The sequence below is a fragment of the Anguilla anguilla genome, chromosome 17, assembly GCF_013347855.1.
Source record: "Anguilla anguilla isolate fAngAng1 chromosome 17, fAngAng1.pri, whole genome shotgun sequence".
Classification (NCBI taxonomy): domain Eukaryota; kingdom Metazoa; phylum Chordata; class Actinopteri; order Anguilliformes; family Anguillidae; genus Anguilla; species Anguilla anguilla.
In genome coordinates this window covers 26,001,298-26,022,583 of record NC_049217.1, presented here as the reverse complement: position 1 = coordinate 26,022,583, position 21,286 = coordinate 26,001,298, and the positions used below count along the sequence as shown (strand labels likewise).

At 48.6% G+C, this 21,286-nt stretch overlaps 1 protein-coding gene across 5 annotated transcripts in view; it reads right to left on the bottom strand.

The window, feature by feature from the left end:
• LOC118216014 (potassium channel subfamily T member 2) overlaps window positions 1-21,286 on the bottom strand; it is a 54,609-nt gene that overhangs the window by 22,250 nt on the left and 11,073 nt on the right. For all 5 annotated transcript variants that reach the window (XR_004762951.1, XM_035397014.1, XM_035397011.1 and 2 more), the window contains 11 exons: window positions 12,239-12,318; window positions 11,880-11,982; window positions 10,675-10,728; window positions 10,102-10,150; window positions 8,858-8,917; window positions 8,238-8,312; window positions 7,110-7,193; window positions 3,326-3,420; window positions 2,482-2,662; window positions 617-781; window positions 132-268 (listed from right to left, as the gene is read on the bottom strand). Coding sequence is in view for 4 of the 5 variants with exons in the window: in XM_035397014.1 (XP_035252905.1) it covers window positions 132-268; window positions 617-781; window positions 2,482-2,662; window positions 3,326-3,420; window positions 7,110-7,193; window positions 8,238-8,312; window positions 8,858-8,917; window positions 10,102-10,150; window positions 10,675-10,728; window positions 11,880-11,982; window positions 12,239-12,318 (1,083 nt within the window). In the remaining variant the exon portion in view is untranslated. The remainder of the gene's footprint in view (window positions 1-131; window positions 269-616; window positions 782-2,481; window positions 2,663-3,325; window positions 3,421-7,109; window positions 7,194-8,237; window positions 8,313-8,857; window positions 8,918-10,101; window positions 10,151-10,674; window positions 10,729-11,879; window positions 11,983-12,238; window positions 12,319-21,286) is intronic.

Genomic DNA, 21,286 nt, shown 5'->3' with positions numbered 1-21,286 from the left:
CGACCTGTAGCGTAGCGCTAGGGACTTGCGAGCTGGAACGTTGTGTAGCTAGGCGGTATAGCGGAAAGAGGAAGTGGAACGCAGGAAGGGAACGTCTGGTTTCCGTAGAGGGTCTGCGGGCAGTCACTCACTTGGCCCTCATGAGGTCCTGGTCTTTGAGGGCGGAGCCTTGCAGGTAGATAACCCTCTGGGCCCACAGTGGAATGTGCAGGACCCGGCGTACCTGCACATCCATCTCTGCCGGACACAGGATCACCACGTAGTAATCCTGCACACATGCACACACACACACACACACACGACTGTGAGCACACACACGTGTACAGTCTGGCTGTGTGTCAGGTATAGTTGGCTCAGGTGCTGCCTAGGAAGACTTGTTCTGTCACTGACCTTGGGTCAGTTTTTATCTACACTCAAGCTGTGGCCTGGGTCAGATTTGGGGTTTAACGGTGCCCAAGGACAGTGTGTGCACGGAACTACCCTTCTGGATCCCCAAGAACATCCTCAGGTCGAGTGTGGGCCTGCTTTTTTTTTTTTTTTTTAATTTTTTTTTTGTTTTGGATCCCGCCCTCAGGTATGGTTACTGTGCTGATGGAGCTTTGCCATGGGAACGGACCTGCAACCTGGGGTGGGCGTAGAACTCATTGAGAAAGTCCATGAGCAGATCGATCTTCAGACAGCTCACGCACAGAACCACGTGCTTCTCTGTCTGGGCCCGGTATCGGCTGTAGTTTCCCCCGGACTTCTGTCTCTCCATCCACAAGAAGGCCAACTGCTCAAACTAAGGAGAGGGAGAGAGAGAGGAGGAGGAGGAGAGGGGGGGAAGAGAGAGAGGGAGGGAAGAAAGGAGAGTGGGGAAGAGAGAGATTTAATTGAATTTAGAAAGTGAATTCCAAGTTTTAGTCATTTCTCTGGCGCAAATATAGCATGTCAGGAAAGAAATTTCGGTTGGGACTGAAACAGTGATTGGAAATGGTGTAGGGAAAGGAGAGAGCTTCTAACTGTCAGACTCAAAGGGTTCAGAGCGTTCAAATAGCTTTTTTAGTTTTCGTGGACTGCCAAAGCATTTCAGAGTAAGGAAATATGAAACCAGAACTAACCCTCCCTCCACTGAAAACAGGCCAGGACAGATAAGAAAATTAATTTAAAAACAGATACAAAATAAACATACGGATAATTCGCTTTTCAGTCTTCCGAAGTCTCTCATGGTTATCAGACCCTGCAGGGATAATTCCCTCTTGTCTGCAATCTCTTGTAATAGGAGATACTATGGACATAATGTTCTCTAATACTCCAGTCTCTCAGAATTCTCAGACATGTGGGGTAATTTTCTCTCTGTTGCCCCAGTCCCTGATGACTGTCAGACACTTTGGGGATAATTCCCTCTCTGTTGCCCCAGTCCCTAAGGACTATCAGACACTATGAGGATAATCCCTCTCTGTTGCCCCAGTCCCTAAGGACTATCAGACACTATGGGGATAATCCCTCTCTGTTGTCCAAGTCCCTAAGGACTATCAGACACTATGGGGATAATCCTTCTCTGTTGCCCCAGTCCCTGACGACTTTCAGACACTTTGGGGATAATTCCCTCTCTGTTGCCCCAGTCCCTAAGGACTATCAGACACTATGGGGATAATCCCTCTCTGTTGTCCAAGTCCCTAAGGACTATCAGACACTATGGGGGTAATTCCCTGTCTGTTGCCACAGTCCCTAAGGACTATCAGACACTATGGGGATAATCCCTCTCTGTTTCCCCAGTCCCTAAGGACTATCAGACACTATGGGGGATTCCCTCTCGTCATCCATACATGTAGTCCTGTAGTTGCTATGGGGATAATCCCTTTGCTGATATCCACAGTCTTGTGGTTGCTATGGGGATAATTCCCCCTCTGTTGCTGTTGTCTCCTTTCACCTCTTCTTCATCGTCTCGTATCACCCACAAAGCATCTTGAAAGTGGAAATTGAAAGAAGAGGGGAGGGAGAGGCACGGGCTTAGATGATACTCTACAGCAGTAGTGTTGGCAGAGGGAGAGCAGAGGATTGTGGGATGTGGCGGATAGTGGGGGGGGGTAGAGCAGAAGGTGGTGTCCACAGGGATGTAGCTTGTTTGTTGGGGTGTGGGGGTAAGGGGGGGGGGGGCGGTTCTCTGTGGTGTCCCAGCTGGAAGGATAGAGACTGTCATATACATGGAGGGCTTTGGTGTGGGGTGGGGTGGGAGGGGGTGGGTGGTGTAGTAAATGTCAGGGGTATTTACAGATGAAAGACTGAGAGGGAGGACAGTGTGTGACCATGTGCCATTTCCTGTCCGGCTCAAACATGCCCCCCCCCCCCCCCCCCCCCCGACAGAGTCTCCTTTCACATCACACATTAAACACCCCCCCCCCCCTCCCCACAGAGGGAATAGGGTTGCAGGTGTGTGTGTGTGTGTGTGTGTGTGGTGTAGTCTGAATGAAGTGCAGGGGTTGGGGTATGGTCTCTCACCTGGATGGGAAGCACAATGAGTGCCACACAGATCATGATGACCACCAGCAGCTGCGACGGCCAGATCTGGGGGGTCACGTCGCCGAAGCCCACGGTGGAGAAGGTGACCACGCAGAAGTACAGCGAGTCGAACAGGGTCAGGTTATTCCCCGCTCGCTCGAGGTGCTGAATACCACAGATACTGAGAGGGACGGAGAGAGCGAGGGAGGGAGGGAGGAGGAGGGAGGGAGGAGGGAGGGAGAGAGTGTGTGTGTGTGTGTGTGTGTGAAGGAGAGAGAGGGGGAGGGGGAGAGAGGTATGACAGAGTTTTAAAGGAGATGAGAAGAATGAAGTGAGATGAGGGAAGACAAAGAAAACATGGAGAGACAATTAGCATGAGTTCAGCATTGAGATAATGTGTGTGTGTGTGCGTGCGTGTGCGTGTGTGTGTGTGCATGTGTGTGTGTGTATGCGTGCGTGTGTATGCGTGCGTGTGCATGTGTGTGTGTGCGTGCGTGTGCATGTGTGTGTGTGCGTGCGTGTGTGTACAATGTGGAGAGCCTATCCTGAGTAAGCACTCAACTGTCAGTAGTGAAAAGGTCAGCTGTCTCTTGGCTCACCAGTCACCATACACACACACACACACACATGCGCACACATGCACGCACACACACGTGCACAAGCACATACACACGCACAACACACACACGCACGCACACACGCAGACACACACACATACACCCACACACACACACACACACACACATGCATACAAACACTCACAGACACACAAACGCAGACACTTACACCCACCCACATACACACACACACACACACACACACACACACGCTTTGTGGGACCCACCAGGTGAACATGAGGCAGACGAGCGTGCAGATGAGGATGAGGACCTGGTTGAACATGGCAGAGTGTGTCCGCTGGATGGCCCGGTGCAGGTCATTCTGAAAAACACGGGACAGTTCAGTTCACCAAGCTCCTCTGACGCCATGCAGCCACAGGGCACCGGCCCTTTCCAACAGAATCAATCGGAATCAACCGAATTATAAAAATGGCCCAAAACGGCCCAAAAAAAAAAAATCACACGAAACACTGACTGCCGGCAGGCTCTGGAGACTGGCCGGCAGCCGCGGGCGCTGCTGCCCAAAAAGGGAGGGGCTTGGCTCGCGCCCGCAGCCAACGGCAGATCAGGACAGAACTGCACTCGCTCACTCGCCCAATGTGAGACATGTCCAGCAAAAATTTCGAGAACATTTCATTCCTAAATTTAAATTTTAAGTATGGTGATACCCAAGCTTTCCCATCCAAATGCGTGTGAGACAACATATTCAAATCACCCTGTGGTGGTGGTGGGGGGCTAGTTTTCTGTACAAATATGGCAGAACAGCAGACAGCTCCCTACCACAGTCCCACTGGTGAGGGCAGAATATTTATCAAAGTACTAGTTACTGATCTTGAAATTCAACTAGTAGGGAAAATATTCAAATAAATGTATGCATAAACATGACGCAGACTGCCTGAACCTATGTTGCCAGGTTTGTGGTTTTCTGGCTCAAACTGCTTCCGGTTGGCTTCTGTAGCAGCAGCTGCAGCGTTAGTTTGTGTCTCCTCAATGTAGAGCCAGTACGTTTCTCCACGTCTCAACTCCCAGCATTCCTCGCCACTGATGTGGAATCGGTCAAATCAAATCATCAAATCGAAATTTATTTATACAGCGCATTTCACGAACAATTGTCACAATACGCTTCACAGACGACCCTGGCCTAAACCCCCACCGGATTATCTTGTGAAAATTTTAGTGGATAAGTCATACAAGTTTTTCTTCAAGCAGTTCAGCAGTGCTGCCTGTCTATAGCGAACATAAAACAAATTAGCAGAGCTAGTGGCTAGGACATACCAGGAGGTTTGATCATAACTGAAGTGAACATTCTAACCCTAGCTGAGTTTGTTTTACTCCCTTTCCCATGGTCTTCGTTAATATTTTACAGTAAATTAGATATCATGTTGTCTGTGTACTAATTGCGTGGAAATATCACATTGGAGAGGAACAAATAGGTACTAGTATCAAATTAATTTTGACTAGTAAAACTCGTAACGAAGGAAATAAATATTAGTAGCTAATAAATAATAGTATACAATTAATTTTAATTTTAATCTGATCAATGATTAAGTACTAGTACCTAATATTTTAGCTAAAATACGTACTAGTAACAATTGGAATAGAGACTAGTAACCAAAAAATAAGTACTAGCCACTTTAAGAACTGACTGGTCTGTTTTAGGTAATAAATGTATAAGTGACAGAGATGCTTCTCCAAACATATTATAAAGACTACAAATACAATAGAGACTGGAGATATTATAGAGAGACAGATGTACTGTAGCAATTACTATCCAGAAGTAGAGCGTGAGAAACTATACAACAATACTTATTGTTATTTTTCATTACGGTTAGGAAATGCAACGTAAAACTAGGTCACATTAAAAAAAAACTGATAGTGGGAGAGGGATGGATGGAGAAATGGAAGGAGAGGCAGTGAGGGAAGAGACAGAGTTACAGAGAAAGAGGGAGGGAGGGAGGGAGATGGACGAAAAAAGGATAGAGCGTGTAAGAGACAGAGAAAGGAAAAATAGAGAGATAGAGAGAGAGAGATTGATGTGAAAAAGGAGAGAGCATGTAAGACACAGAGAAAGAGGAGAGAGAGCAAGAGAGAGAGAGATTGATGAGAAAAAGGAGAGAGCGCGTAAGAGACAGAGAAAGAGGAAAAAGAGATAGAAAGGGACAGAGAGAGAGAGGGACAATGCCCAGCGAGCGGAAAAACACACAGTAATCTAAAAAATCCCATCTTGTTTCACAGCGGAAATGGGGGGGTGGTGGGGGGGGTGAGGGCGCCGTGGGGAGGAGCAGAGAAAGGGCTGGCGGGCGAGGAGAGGGGGAACGAGCAGGAGTAGCAGCAGGACGAAAGATGAAAGCAGGACGACAGCAAAGGCAAGCAGCAGAGATATAATGTGTCCCCCAATAAGCAGTGTGGAGGAGGGAATGGAGAGAGCGTCGAAGCTGTCTGAGGGAGGGGGAGAGGGAGGGAGGGAGGGAGGGAGAGAGAGAGGGGGAGGGAGGGAGGGGGAGAGAGGGAGGGAGGGAGGGAGGGAGGGAGGGAGGGAGGGGGAGAGAGAGAGAGGGAGAGGGAGGGAGGGAGGGAGGGAGAGGGAGGGAGAGTGAGAGAGAGAGAAACTGAGAAACTGATTTGCAGGGGCCACAGGGGCCGAGTGGAGATTCCAGGTTTGAATCTGCGGGGGGGGGGGGGACACAGGAGGGTTTTGGCGAAATTGATACCCATGAAAAAGAGCTGGTGATAAACGGGGAGAGGGGCTGAGAGATGAAAAAAAAAAAAAAAAAAACTTTTCTGAGGGACGAGTGGCCTGGCGGGCTGTGAGCTAAGCGCAGAGTTTCCTCAGGAGTGTCGACTGCAGCTTGAGTTCTGCCCCGTTTGCTAACCGAGTCACGAGCGCATCGTCTCTGAAATGAAGCTGTCGCATGGCGCAGAAGAATCATTTCAGAAAGCAGCGTGCGTGTTGGAAATCTCTGGCACGACAAAGTGAGAGCTGTTATTTTATTAAGTTGACCTATTCTTACTGTCTTCTGTTTGGAGAGGAGAGGCAGACGGAGAGAGAGAGAGAGAGAGAAAAAGAGAGGGAGAAACAGAGACATCCCGGCTCGCACACATGAATCTGAAGAAAACAGTTTTCCTGCAGCTCAACCGTTTGACTTGCAGGTGCTCGACCGACCAGCAGGGGGCAGTGGCGCGTGGCGAAACTCAGTCATCAGGGAGGACCGTAACCCTCCCAGCCCTGGCTGACGGCAGGGATAATTATGAGTCATTATGAGCGTGTTGGGCTGCCGGTCATAGAGTTGACTGGGGGCTGTCTGGATTTGCTACCAGTCTGTGGAGACCGTCCACGCACTGGAACAGCGCCTTAGCAGGATGGACCACTCGGTAGCCTCGAGGAGCCCCGAGAAGCAGTATTTGCTTTTTGGAATATGCGTCCTGTCGTTACGAGTTTTAAATGCTTTGGCATTTGGCAGCACGGTGCGGTTTATTGTAATGCCAGTAATTCCCATTTGGGTTGCATTGAGAAGCGTGACAGAGGCACAGAAAGAAAAACAGCAAGCGAGAGAAGTATATGCAGAGACTGAGATACAGAGATGAAAATGAGAGAGAGAGACTTTTAAGTTCCCTATATTAATAATTATACAAAGAAAAAAATCCCCTCAAATCCCCACTATTTACAAAAAAGGTAAAGAAGGTAAAAAAAAAAGTTGAAATAGACTGACAAAACAGAAGTGAAGACATAAAACAAAAAGAACATAAAATAAAAAAATAAAAAGTAATACCAGTAAAACATTACAAAATCAGTGTTCCATTCCAGAGAGGGGGGGGGGGGTGGGTAGACAAACAGTCACGCGGAGAGAGTGTGACAAAAAAACAGTGAGATGGAAGAATGGACGGATGGAGAGATGGTGCGATAAAGCAAAAGAAGAGAAGAGGGAGATGAGGGATTTGTAGAGAGAGAATGGGAGATGAGGTGCGGACAGAGAGAGGAGAGAGAGAGGGAGGCGTTCTGGTGGAGCTCACGATCATGTTCTCCAGGGCATGTTTGGCCAGCCAGCAGTTGAGAAACACAGGGATGAACAGATTTCTGAGGGAGGGCAAAATCACCTATAGGGAGAGAACGAGAGGAAAAGAAGAAGAAGGCGAGGGAGATATTTAAAAGAGAAAGGGAATGGAGAAGTCATTTGATCGGGTAGGGGTGTCAGAGTTTACTTTCATCGACATACAAGTGCCCATGCATATAAAGGAACTGCTTTCGTTTTTGGTTTTGATTTTATAGTGCCTGTGTGTGCTTTGTGACACTCCTAATTCTGTTGTAAAGGCTGTATAAGTAAGATTTTATTTAGTTTTATGTGTGGTACTCACAGTTATATGTGTGTTAACTGTAGTAATATGTGTGGTACTCACAGTAATATGAGAGGTACTCACAGTAATATGACTGGTACTCACAGTAATATGTGTGGTACTCACAGTAATGTGTGTGTGGACTGTAGTAATATGTGCAGTACTCACAGTAATATGTGCGTTAACTGTAGTAATATGTGTGGTACTCACAGTAATATGTGTGGAACTCACAGTAATATGTGTGGTACTCACAGTAATATGTGTGGAACTCACAGTAATATGTGTGTTGACTGTAGTAATATGTGTGGAACTCACAGTAATATGTGTGGTACTCACAGTAATATGAGAGGTACTCTCAGTAATATGTGTGTTAACTGTAGTAATATGTGTGGTACTCACAGTAGAAGAAGAAGAAGGCTTTATTTGTCACGTGCATATACATGTACGTACAGTGAAATTCGTCCTCTGCATTTAACAGTGGGCAGCCACAGTGCAGCGCCCGGGGACCAGCTCCAGTTCTGAGGCCAGTGCCTTGGTCAAGGGCAACGGCAGGAGTACACCTTAGGGGTAATTTTAGACTCTCCAATTAACATAACCTGCATGTCTTTGGACTGTGGGAGGAAACCAGAATACCTGGAGGAAACCCACGCGGACACGGGGAGTGTCTGCTGTCGTACTCACAGTAATATGTGTGGTGCTCGCAGTAATATGTGTGTTAACTGTAGTAATGTGTGTGGTACTCACAGTAATATGTGTGGTACTCAGAGTAATATGTGTGTTAACTGTAGTAATGTGTGTGGTACTCACGGTAATTACAAATGGAACAGCACTGATCATCTCCAGAATGAAAGGAATTCGCAGCACTTGTTCCCATATGTTTCCCTGGAAACGCGAACACAGAGAGAGGGTCAGGGGTCAGGGGTCAAGGGCAGGGCTCTGAGCGCAGAAGGGAGTCTTGTTGGGCTCAGAGGGCGAAATAAAAACAGCCTTTTTTTTTCGAAGAGGCAGCGTGGGCGAGGGGAGAGAGGCTGCCGCTCCCCTCCGCACCTCCGCCGGACACTCGTTTGTTTCCGCGCCGCCGGTCTCGGCGCTGTGTTAGCGCGCGGCGGCGAGGCCGAAGCCTGGGGGGCCGGAGTTCCCCCCGGCCCGACCGCGCCACGGGGCTGACCTTCAGCAGCGCTGCGTGGGGGCAAGCCACCGCGGCCACCGCCACCGCGGCCGCCGCCACCGCGGCGGCGCATACCCACCGAGATCAAGGGGAGCGTCCTGCTCCGAGAGCAGCACCTCCCCTGCACCTCCTCTACACCTCCTCTGCGCTTCCACACCTCGCCTCCCTGCTCCTCCACCTCCACCACCACCTCCACCGCCACCACCACATCTGCACTTGTCACTACACCAGACGAGGACGCTTTGTCGTAGTGCCTTACCTTATAGCTGAGGTACACCAGCAACATGGTCTCTGAAAAGCTAATGAAAGCCACAAGAACCTAGAAGGGAATGGAGGGAGGGAGGGAGGGAGGGAGGGAGAGAAAGAGAGGAAATAAGCTTTGCAAGATGGAGTTTAAGGCCGAGGCCCACTAGCGAGGTACTTGGAATTATACAGCAGTTCTGAGTGAAATGTGACGCTTTAAGGGCATTCTATGCAGGATTTCCTGGTCTGTGTTCACAATCAAAGAAGTCTCCATCTCCCTCTTCAACCACACCCATTCACGCAGAGAAGTTAGCGCACCTAACGTAGCTAGCTAGATAGCCAGAGGTAAATTTTAGTACCGTGAAATGAGCAACTGTGAGCGTCAGTAAGATGGCAGGATCAGTTATAGCACAATTCCATTATATTGAATGTAATCACGGTTTTATCATTGGAACTTTAAATTAGAACATTTCAGACCCTTGCGAGAATTCCTTATCGTTGCCAGCTTCACACCGCCAGTAACAGTATCAAGCTGGTCCAGCAGAACACAAGCCAACTCCGCGTTGCTTTTAATCCCCATGGCGAACTTCAGCTGATGCCACAGAGGAAAAGCAATTCCAAGGTCAACTCTGGTTCTTGAACGAGCCCTGTCGACTCGTCTTTTTGCTCTGCTGTATCTGGACTTCTCTGCTAGCTAGCTCTGCAGCCACACCCACCCCTCCCCACACAGAAAAGAGCGCCACACCCAGAAACGTCCCAAACACATTTTAGAATAACAAATACAGGTGAAGGTGCACAAATTTGGCAAAAGTGTATTAAGACCGAGATTGCCAGTAGATCATAGATATACCTTTGCATGCTTATTGTATAATATTCTCAAGGTAAAAAATCCTGCATATTATGCCTTTATGCAGTATAAACAAACAAGCCATTTACTTTATTTTGACTATTGAGTGTACTGGTGTTTGGTTGGACTGTGTCATTGAGTGTACTGGTGTTGTGGGTTGGACTGTGTCATTGAGTGTACTGGTGTTGTGGGTTGGACTGTGTCATTGAGTGTACTGGTGTTGTGGGTTGGACTGTGTCATTGAGTGTACTGGTGTTGTGGGTTGGACTGTGTCATTGAGTGTACTGGTGTTGTGGGTTGGTCTGTGTCATTGAGTGTACTGGTGTTGTGGGTTGGACTGTGTCATTGAGTATACTGGTGTTGTGGGTTGGACTGTGTCATTGAGTGTACTGATGTGGGTTGGATCGTGTTACCTGAAGAGCCCATAGAGGGAGAGGTCTGTCCACCCAAATGATGAGGGACCTGGAGAGACACAGAGACAGGGGGGTCCATAGACCAGGGGTTCAGAGATGAGGGCGGGGTTTTGGGGAGCAGGTGTTGCATCCTGTTCAATTTCTGACTGCTAATAAAATACATGCACACCAGTCAACAGCATCTAATGATGGGTTTTGTAGCCTTTTAATCAAAGAATTACATGAAAGCATTGTAATTTAAAGGACTGCAATGTTTTTTACCTTAGTAATTTATGTTTTGTCAGTTTACAGTCCATTCCATAACAATGGACTGCAACTAATAAAACACCAAACATCAATATCAATAGAAAGCCATATTTTAACTGATATCTGTATTCAATTTGAAAGGGTGGGGTGGGGTCTGAAACATCCTACCCCTTAGCCCCACTTCCTTTGAAGTGGCTGTTTTTGGGGTGGGGTAGGGTGGGGTGGGGAACTCCCATAGAAATGTCTGTTTCTGGGGGTTTGGGGGTGACCCCAGTAGGGGTAGCCGTTTTTTTTTTCTTCGTTTTTTTCCGAAGAGGGGATGCTTACCAGTCGAACTGACCCCAAGGCTGTTCAGACGAGTTCCGCTTAGGACAGCCCCAGCTGCACACAGACAGACACACACACATTAGCACGCTGCCTGGTTGCCTAGACAACAGCTTGTGGATTCCGGAAGGGTCTTGCGATGTAATGAAAGCCTACGTGTTGCTTCTTTATTTTGCCCAGGCTTGCTTATGTCAGACTTGCACGCTGAGAACCTGGAACTAGAATAGAGAAACTGGAACGTCTAGATCAGAGATTAGAGCTCGATGGCTCTGGCTGCCTCCTCTTAAGTCTACAGGTTCAGTGCGCGCTGTCCCTTTTAAAGGGATTGCATAAACAATAATAAATAAATAAATCACTGTCACTCTCACACATACTCCCCCTTCTCACATTTCTCCTGTTTCTCACTTCCAGTGTTTTATTTCTCATTGCATTTATATTTAGCCGTTTAGCACCAGCTCTTGTCCAAGGGTGACTTGCATAAGAGCATACAAACAGTGGTGACGGATCATGGGTAAGCAGGGTCGCAGCCCCTGGTAGGCACGCCATAACTGTGCAATATAATGTCCCAACAGGTGCAAGAGGGAGATGGAGAACGCAGTGATATTAAGAAGCAAATGTGTTCGAGGATTCAGCTTTTGATTTAGCAGAGCCATGCTAAACGTTAGCTGGGCCCGGGCTCAGATTAAATGGTTTTCAGTTTGTGGTGGAAGATCGGCAGTGGATTGTAGGACAGTAGCCTTCCTGGCCCCTCTTTCTCCTCCAGAAGACTCTCCCCCATCTACTCTCCACACATTTATCAGATGCTCTCATCCAGAGCGACTTGCATTACAGGCGTTTGGCAGACGCTCTTATCCAGAGCGACTTACATTACAGGCGTTTGGCAGACGCTCTTATCCAGAGCGACTTGCATTACAGGCATTTGGCAGACGCTCTCATCCAGAGCACAGCTCTTGCACAGCTTGTGCTCGTTTCACATGCAGTCCATTTGCAGCTTGATATTTTTCACTGAGCCAGTTCACGTTAAGCACCTTGCTCAAGGTCCCCACCTGGGAGTCAAACCTGCATCTCCGCCCACATTTCTCCCTCACTTTCGCTGTTCCATTGCTCTCTCCTCCTTTATCATGCTCTCCCCCCCCCCTCTCCCAGCTGGCCTTTCTCTCTGCCCCTGCTCCTCCATTTTCCTCCCTCGCTCCCTCTTTCTTTCTCACCAGCCCCCTCTCCCTTCTCGCGGGTCATCCAGTAGCACTCTGATGATGTACAGCAGGCAGCTCAGCACCTTCAGGGAGAAGTTAAACAGCCGTACCCTCAGACCTGCAGGAATGAGACCAATCAGAGCATCAGCCCTACACAAAGCAACCAATCGGGCGGCAAGAGCAATCCCCAATCCTGCCATGTGTCACTAGCCAATGACAACTCATGATCACGGGGCCAAGTATGACATCACAGTCTGAGCACACAATTACACATCAGGGGAAGAATTAAAGAAATCATTCAGTGCTCTGCATGCACACACACATACACACACACTGCACCCCAACACTCTCACAAATCCCTATGCAGTTCTTACTGGATCTTTGGTTTTTGATGAAGAACAACTTCAGGCGCTCCTTGAATGTGTTTTCATTCACATAGAACTCTACCTGCACCCTGTGAGAGAGTGAGAGAGAGTGAGTCAGAGACAGACAGTGAGCAAGAGAGTTAGATGTGCAGTACACTGTAAAATAAATAGGTGCAATTATATTAATTAGCAAATTATGTTTTGCCCTCTCTTAATGTCTCCCTCCTTATCTTGTATCTATCCTTATCTCTGATAACACATCCTCCCTAAACACACACACACACAAGTACACCAGCATTCACATATACAGAAACACACACACAAATAAACTAACATACACGGACACACACACACACAAATAAAGTGATATTCACGAACACAGTCACACACACACACACACACAGAAATGAACCAACATTCACAAACACACACACAGAAATGAACCAACATTCACAAACACACAGACACACACACACACACACAGAAATGAACCAACATTCACAAACACAGACACACACACACACAAATAAATCAACATTCACTGACACAGACACACTAACAGAAATAAACATTCACACACACACACACACACACACATAAACCAACAATCACAAACATTCACAACGCAGACACACACACACACACAATCAAACATTTATAGATAATTTATCAAACAATTGTCCAACATTTATAGCACGTTTATCAAACATTTATAGAGCATTTATCAATCATTTATCCGAGCGCGTCCGTGCTCTCCTCCGGTCCAGCAGCATGGGGAGTGGAGAGGAGGATAGCCGCCATCACAGCTGGTTCCCTGTTCCGCTTAAACGGTGGAAATGGACAAACAGTAATCCAATTTCCCCAGCTTGGCGAGTGCGCGCGCATTTGTGTGTGTGTGTGTGTGTGTGTGTGTGTGTGTGTGTGTGTGTGTGTGTATGCGTGTGCATGCGCATATGTGCTTCCTGGAGGAGCCTCAGCCAGCGTGAAAACAAGACCCCATACTGTGGCCCCACAAACACTTCCCTGCAGCCCCCCAATGATGCTCTCTGTTGCTATGGTGACGGAGCAGCAATCCCCAGTGGTCAGAGTCTTATCAAATACAACACGGGGCATGCACGGGTGTGAACACACACACACACACACGCACACACACACAGATGAAGACAAACGCGCGCACACATGCGCGCACACAGATAAAGACAAATGCACACACAGAAGCACACACAGACAAACTCACGCACATATGCACACACAGATAGAGGCAAGCACACATGCACACACAGATGGAGACAAACAGACACTCACGCAGATCAAGACAAATGCACACAGGGTGGTTATCTTTAGTAGCTGCAGTGGCTTGGGGAAGCACAGACCGGAAACACAGACAGCTTGTTTAAGACGACCTTTCAGTGCTTGGTACTGATATTTAAACTGAAACGGTCTGTCAGCAGTCTGTAGAGATAGTGAAGCTCTTTGATGTGTTCATTGTGTTTTTAATGTATTTAGTGTTTGTATTAAATTTGCCCGGGCGGTTTTTGTGCATGATGTGGGATGTTTTGCCTGAAGTGCATTTACTTGCTTTAGACCACAAACCCGTGAATGCCTCATGTCAGCCATTTTAAACCCAGCGGTTGGGTGGGAAGTTATCAAAATAACGAAAATGACCTTCATCGCACACAAAAACAGGTCTGGGCCAATCAAAAACATAATCAAAATCCGAAATAATATTTAAAACTCCAGAAGTGAACTGTTCCTTTAAAGCAATCTGTAGTAATTTTTGAGACTTTTTTGAGACTTTTTAAAAAATATGTGTGGATCAGTACATGGGATAGATAAACTCTCCTCTCCAGAAAACACACACACTGACACTCACATATATTTACACACACGCGCACACACACACACACACACACACACACACACATAGGCGCATGCTAATACCACGGCAGCCGCGTCCACAGTCTCGCGTATGGGATTACTTTTGAGCGGTGAACCCCGCAGTCAGCAAACGGTTAAACATTAGGAGCTGTCCTGTAATTACAGGGTTAATTAAGCTGTAATTAACAGCCCTTGGGAGGGGTATAAATGGCTTTAAGTGGAGAGTAGCGAGGGGCTGTTTTTACCACCAGAGAGAGAGAGAGAGAGAGAGATCAATTACATTTTTGGAAACTGCGGCTAATTACCTGCCTGGTGTTCCCGATGTGAGCGACGCAGCCCCCGCAGCGGCGAAGCCGAACAAGGACTCGGGCCCCTTGAGCTCGAGGGAGCGATACAATCAAACCGCAAAACGGCTTCGGCCTCCGTGCGCAATCGCTAATTAACTGTGTGCACCCCTTTACTGCTGTGACGGCCTCAAGCCACGCAGGAGATAACAACAGTGCAGAGCTTGGTGCTGTTCTCTGGATTTTGTTCCCCCCCAAAAAAACCCCAAAACCTTCCTTAATGAATCCACTGCAGTACAGGGGTGGTGGTGGTGGTGGGTGGGGGGGGGGGGGTGGTGGTCAGCACTGGTCCTGGGTGACCTCAGGGTTTGTGGCCTTTTATTTGTTTGTGGCCAGCTAATGTGGATCTAAGAAGGTGAGGCAATCGGTGCTGAGTAACAGTTTTGTTCTGGTGGTTTTGACTGAATGCGGGGGGCTGTTTTACGATCTTTCATCTGGATTCTGGAAGTAAAAATTTTTCTTCTTAATTTTCAGGTAGTTTGGCAGTTCTGATTGAATGACGCTTTCCTGTTCGGTTGGTTTTGGGCGGATTTGATTGCAGATCACCGTCCCTTATGTTGTCACGGCGACTTTGACTGAACCGAAAGGGCTTGGGTCCCCCTGAGTGCCCTCTCTGTCGCCCCCTACGGTGTCAGGCGTGTCAGGTCACCCCAATCGGCTGCTTCAAACGGACGGGCTCCGGGTTCAAACGAGGGTACTGGCTCTTGTGCTCGATCGCGTTTGATCAAGCGGGCGTGAGCCGAACCCCCCTCGGCGCGGAAACAGCGGTGAAGTGGCTGACCCGTTAAGCCCCGGACTCGACGCGCGGAAGCCCGCACGAGTAGCTGAGGCGCTCGCTGCCTAATTGTTTCTCGACCCTTGACCTGGAACAAGCCGGGACTCCGTTCGGTCCCCCCCCCCCCCCCCCCCCCCCCACGGAAGGCGTCGGCTCGCTCGCTGCGGCAGGTCCGAAACCCGGTTCCTTCCGGGTCGGGTAGCTACAGCGCTGGCACCGCGGCTCCTGACACCCCCCCGTCCCGTCCAGGCCGCTGGTGCTTACGCAAGCTTTTTAAAAAATAATTTCATGTCTATCTTTCTCTCTCCTACGACGTGAATGTTAGAAACGATAGTGGTGAATGAATGAATGAATGAATGAATGAGTTTTATTATTGTGTCATGCATCACATGGATGCCCAGCCCACATGGGCTTATATGACGCCAACATTTTGCATATAACAGATCCAGAGTAAATCCTGGACCTATTAAAATGCTACAGACACATATCTGATACATATACCCTGTACACAAGAGTATAGTAGTCTCCATAATCCATAAGCGGTAGTGGTGTTGGGTTTTTCAGGTCGCGTTTGTGAGCATTTGTTTTAGATGGCTTTTTAAAATCGTGTTTTTCTTTGCGGGGCAGCCACTGTGTTGCGATTGTTTGTTTAGTTCCAGCTCGTATTCCTCAACAACAACAGCAAAAAAAAAATCAATGAGGACGAGGAGCACTGTGGAAGCAGACATCAGCCGTCTTCACCGCCCTGCCCGTCCTGTGGCCCCCTCCCTCACCCCCCTCCCCCCTCCCCCCGCCCCCCCCAGAGAATGGAGAGAGAGAGAGGGAGGGCAGGAGAGGCAGGTAGCAGAGCTGTTCCTTTGCTCTCCGGGCTGATTCCTCTCCTCTTTGTGCGCTCCACACAGGGGCCCCCTGCTGGGAAACACTTTCCCTTTTCTCACGAGCGTCTCGTCTGTCGCTCGCGTCAGACTCCCCGCTGCTCCTACAAGCTGTCTGTGTTTCCCCTTCTCTGAAAATGTACAAAAATTCTACAGTTTACTGACATGACGTGCCATTTGAATGTGGCCTACCGCAAACGCTTTTCAGAAGAAGCGTGTCTTGAAGCAATCGACTCCCTCTCTTCTCTCCTCGTTATATCCGCCTCCCCCCGTGGGACCGTATGCAGCTTGTTTTTTTAATTTTTTTTTTATTGTCGTCCATTCAGAGCTTGTTCAGAATTGAGAGCCACTTGAACTGCTGCCCTGAATGTCCGTTTCTCTGAAGGGGGTATTTAACCTGGACCTCCGAAACGGGGCGGGGCCGTGATGGTAGTAATTACCGAAGCTCAGCAGCCAATCGGTAGCTTGCAGGGCCGTGATGGTAGTAATTACCGAAGCTCAGCAGCCAATCGGTAGCTTGCAGGGCCGTGATGGTAGTAATTACAGAAGCTCAGCAGCCAATCGGTAGCTTGCAGGGCCGTGATGGTAGTAATTACAGAAGCTCAGCAGCCAATCGGGAGCTTGCAGGGCCGTGATGGTAGTAATTACCGAAGCTCAGCAGCCAATCAGGAGCTTGCAGGGCCGTGATGGTAGTAATTACCGAAGCTCAGCAGCCAATCGGTAGCTTGCAGGGGCCGTGACAGACAGGCATGCTCCTCCCTGCCTCGGCCTGCAGAGTCAAGAGTGACTCAGTCTAATGCTTATTTACTTTGTCCTGTTTAACCTTTATTTAACCGGGAATACCCCCACTGAGACCGAAATCTCTTTCGAAAACATTACTGGTGATAATTATGTGAAAGGAGTTTCAGGTGTGAAGGGTATGATGGATAGCACAGGGGTGACGGATGAGAGCCTTTAGAGGTGTGATGTGTCTAAAGCGGGGGTGTCAAAAAACTCCAGTTCCCAGGGGGCCGCGGTCTCTGTCCCATTCAGTCAGCAGCCAGTTTCAGCCTAACGAGGGGTGCGGACTCTTTAGCCAAACGATGACTTAAATTGAACACTTAGATGCAGAAACGCATTTAAAAATGTGTCAGGCTGTGACGGCCGCGGCGGGCGGCGCGGGTTCGACAGGCGCGTCAGGTGACCGTCCCGCCGCGTCGCCGCTTGAACGTGTCCGCTTGCGTTCGAACCTCGGCACGACGAGGCGGCTCCCGCGAACACAGAAGCGCGAGAGCAGCGGAGCAGGTGGGGCGGGCGGGCGGACGGGCGGAGGGGGGATTAGGGGAGGGGGGGGAGGCTATTATCCCAAAGCCTCCGCACCTCGCGCTCGCCGGCGACAGTTTCGACCCGCCGGAAAAAGAGACGCCGCGACGCGGGTCGGCCCGACCCGGAGACGCGCGGCTGCCTTTCAGACGCCGAGGGAAGAGAACGGCCGCGGCGCTGCGCCCGGAGACGCGCTCCTGTTCCGCGGCGTTGCGCCCGGAGACTCGCTTCTGTTCCGCAACGTCAGGCAGGAGAAACGCCGCTGCCAAAAAAACAGCGCGTTTAAAAAAAAAATAATTTATCCTTATTATTATTATTATTATTATTGCTGCCAGTATTAACTGTGCTGGTCTGTGTGTGTGGCCTGTAGGATAAAATATCCTTCACCGGGAATCCCACAACACCTCTGTACCCTGCAAATAGTTCTGTCCTACTGCTGTTCCCATAATTAGTCTATTTTATGAGCTGAAGGAAGGAACATTGCAACGTTTTCTTACATTTGAACATGTAAAATGTACTGTGTATTGTTTTTGCGCACTACATGTATTATACTTGTGGTTAAAAAGATCTTCGTATCTAAGTGTTCATGCAAAAGGACAGATTTTGGAATTAATTTTTGTATACTCTTATTGACCTGAGTAAATGCATTTCAAAATTAATTAGGGGAAGAGTGCGGTGAGCGAGGTTGTTTACTTCTCTGTACATTTTGTTATTTTTCACAGGACGACCAGTCAGTCAACTGATTAGATGGAAATTAGACTGGAAATTGGCTTGACGATTTTGGCCTCTGTGAACCTGCTCACTTTGCTGGTCCGAGGAGGACAGTCTCCCCCCCCCCCCCCCCCCCGCTGATTATCAACATGGTACCTCCCAAGGTTTTCCTCCTGTGCCATCCAGGGAGCTTTTCCTCCTGGCCAGTGCCACCACCCCTGTGCTTTAGGGGGAATTTCACACATGGAATGCTGTGAAGCTTATTATTTTTGAAATTCCCAGTAAAATTTGACATACATAAAATAGGATCAGTTTAATTGAAGATCTCTGGTAGAAGGAGAAAAGGTCTGACAAAAATGGGTGGAGGTGGTATATGGCCAGTTCAAATCCCAGGTTGGGGGGTCGGGGTCAGGGTGGGGGTTGAGGTGGGGGGGTGGGGAGACAGCTAGCGTGTGTCCAGGGTTGGGGCGTGGGGCGTATCTCGTTTTCCTAAAGTAAACGCTTGCCTGCATGCGTGTCTTAAAAAGTGATGGATCGCTTTGTTTATGAAGTGGGGAATTAGATCAGCAGTCAGTTTGGTTTAATGTACACTCATTCAATTATTCCTGAAATATCTCTTAAAATGTCCGGCCACAACATCCATTTTCCTCTTAGGAAACCAATGACCGAATGGAGGGGGCAAAAAAAAAATAAATCGCCTGCTTGCAATTCTCTTCCGTGCTATAAAAACATTAATTATTTTATATTCACGTGTTTATGTATCCTGCTGCTGTTTAGGAAGTACGAGGAAAAGACAGCAGGAGAGCTGGAAAGCTGCAGTGTGATCAGAGTCTTCCGTGCAGATATCAAACGAGACAGCATGCCTGGTGTGCAGGATATTTGAATTAATTTTCCATAAACTGTTTACAATGCTCACCCCCCCCACCCCCCCCCCCCCCGGAGCTGACTGATTGGTGGAAGGAGTGAAATCCTCTGTCTTCTTTAAAAAAAATCGATATTTTTGTTTATGCCTTTTTTTCCTCCAATCAATAATTTTTTCAATTGGGTGCATTGATAGTTGGGTGCATTGACGAATGCATGCTGACTCATGTTGCCATGTAGGGAGAGCAGTCGGCTCCTCTCCTGAGCCACATGGCCTGCTTTATTCCTGACTGGTTTTGCTAGTCTGGGTGTGTGCGTGTGTGTGCGTGTGTGTGTGTGCTTGTGTGTGTGTGTGTGTGTGTGTGTGTCACCGGCGCCCCCTCCCACCTCTCTGTGATCAGGAAGCAGACAAAATGAAAGCCATCTTTTACAACATAGAGGCGTAGTGACACTAAGTAAGTGCGTTCAGTAGCCTTTTACTCACATCTCCCTCCGCTCCCTGCAGCACTCCCCACTTAAATCAACACTGCTTTCACATGTTCATCCCTTTTCTTTCTTTCTTTCTTTCTTTCTCCCTCCTCCCCTTTTACCTCATTCTCCTTGGCTGTTTCCCCCCCCCCGCCTTCTTCCCACCCTGTATTTACCTCATCCCTCTCTCGCTCTCTACCACTTTCCACCAGTACAGTACCAGTATACAATTCTCTCTCTCTCTTCTCCCCCCCTCTTTTCTCTTTATGTCTCTCTCTCCCACCCTCTCTCTCTCTCTCTCTCTCTCTCACTCTGACTCTCACTTTCTTCCTCACCATACCATTGTGCTCTTCTTTCCCCCCTTTTGCCCTGCAAGTCTTCAAAAAGGCCCCTACATTCATCCATATAACCCCACCCCGCCGACCCCCCCCCCCCCCCTTCCCCCACACAGCCTGCAGAGATGACCCTCGCTGCCTGGCCCACGGTCCCCTCGGAGCCCTCGGCGGTGATGTGGACGCACAGACACATACGTTAGCCCGTCGATCGCATTACGGTCCGCCTCCATACGTTTCGCGGGTGCGGGCGGACGCTCCTCCCTCCTCGGGGGGCTTGTCAGATCGAAATGAAATTCCTCCGGCGTATTCGGGGGCCCTAATCGGATTTTCGCGAGAGCGGCAGATCGGATTACCGTGAAAAACGACTCGGCGAACCCGGGACTCTGTGCGGCACGGAGGTTCTGTGAAAACCCCGCCGTTCTCTCTCTCTCTAGCACAGGGACGCGCGCGTGAACACCCACCGCACTCGAGTCTTTTCACGCTCCCTGAGAGCACTCCACACCCCCGGCAATCAATAATGTCCCAGCTGTCCGGTTTCTGGAGTCTCAGAAATAACCTTATATATATATATGTATGTGTGTGTGTGTGTGTGTGTGTGTGTGTGTGTGTGTGTTCAAACACATGCAGGAGTCAGATGCATGATTAAAATAGCAACGGAAAAAAAAAGAACACAGTTCTTCACAGTTTGATTACAGCCTTATTAACCCTTTTAAGAGTGAATGTTTTTTTCCCCCCCGCAAAATTCTAAGTCGGTGTTCTAGAACTCTCAGTTTGCTTTCAGTTACTAGTAGTAGTTAGAATATTCAGTTCAGAACATTGTAATCATACACTACATGGCCAAAAGTGTGTGGACTCTTGACATACATCATCTCATCCAAACTTATGGGTATTAATATGGAGTTGGTCCACCCTTTGCTGCTGTAACAACCTCCAATCTTCTGGGAAGGCTTTATACTAGACGTTGGAGCATTGTTGCAGAGATTTGCTTCCATTCAGCCGGAAGAGCATTAGTGAGGACAGGCACTGATTGGGCAATTAGGCCTGGCTTGCAGATGGCTTTCCAATTGATCCCAAAGGTGTTGGAAGGGTTTGAGGTCCGGGCTCTGTGCAGGCCAGCCAAGTTCTTTCATACCGTTCTTGACAAAATCATTTCAATCATGCTGTGTGCGTAGGGGCATTGTCATGCTGAAACAGGAAAGGGCTTTCCCCAAACTGCTGGGGAAGCCCAGAATCATCTAGAATGTTATTGTGTGCTGTAGCATTATGATTTGCCTTCACTGGAACTAAGGGGCCTAGCCAAAACCATGAAAAAAAGCCCCAGACCAAGGCCTGTCTGGATACATTTGGTCATACGGTGTATATTTGTGATCTTACACCTTAAACAGTTTAACACCTCAGACACTGATATTACATTATTATATGCCGATGCCCTTGGTCCTGGCAGTAAACTTAAAAAAAGACTGTAGTATTGATTGTCCTGAAAAGGCCGGGTCTAAGTGGACCACGTT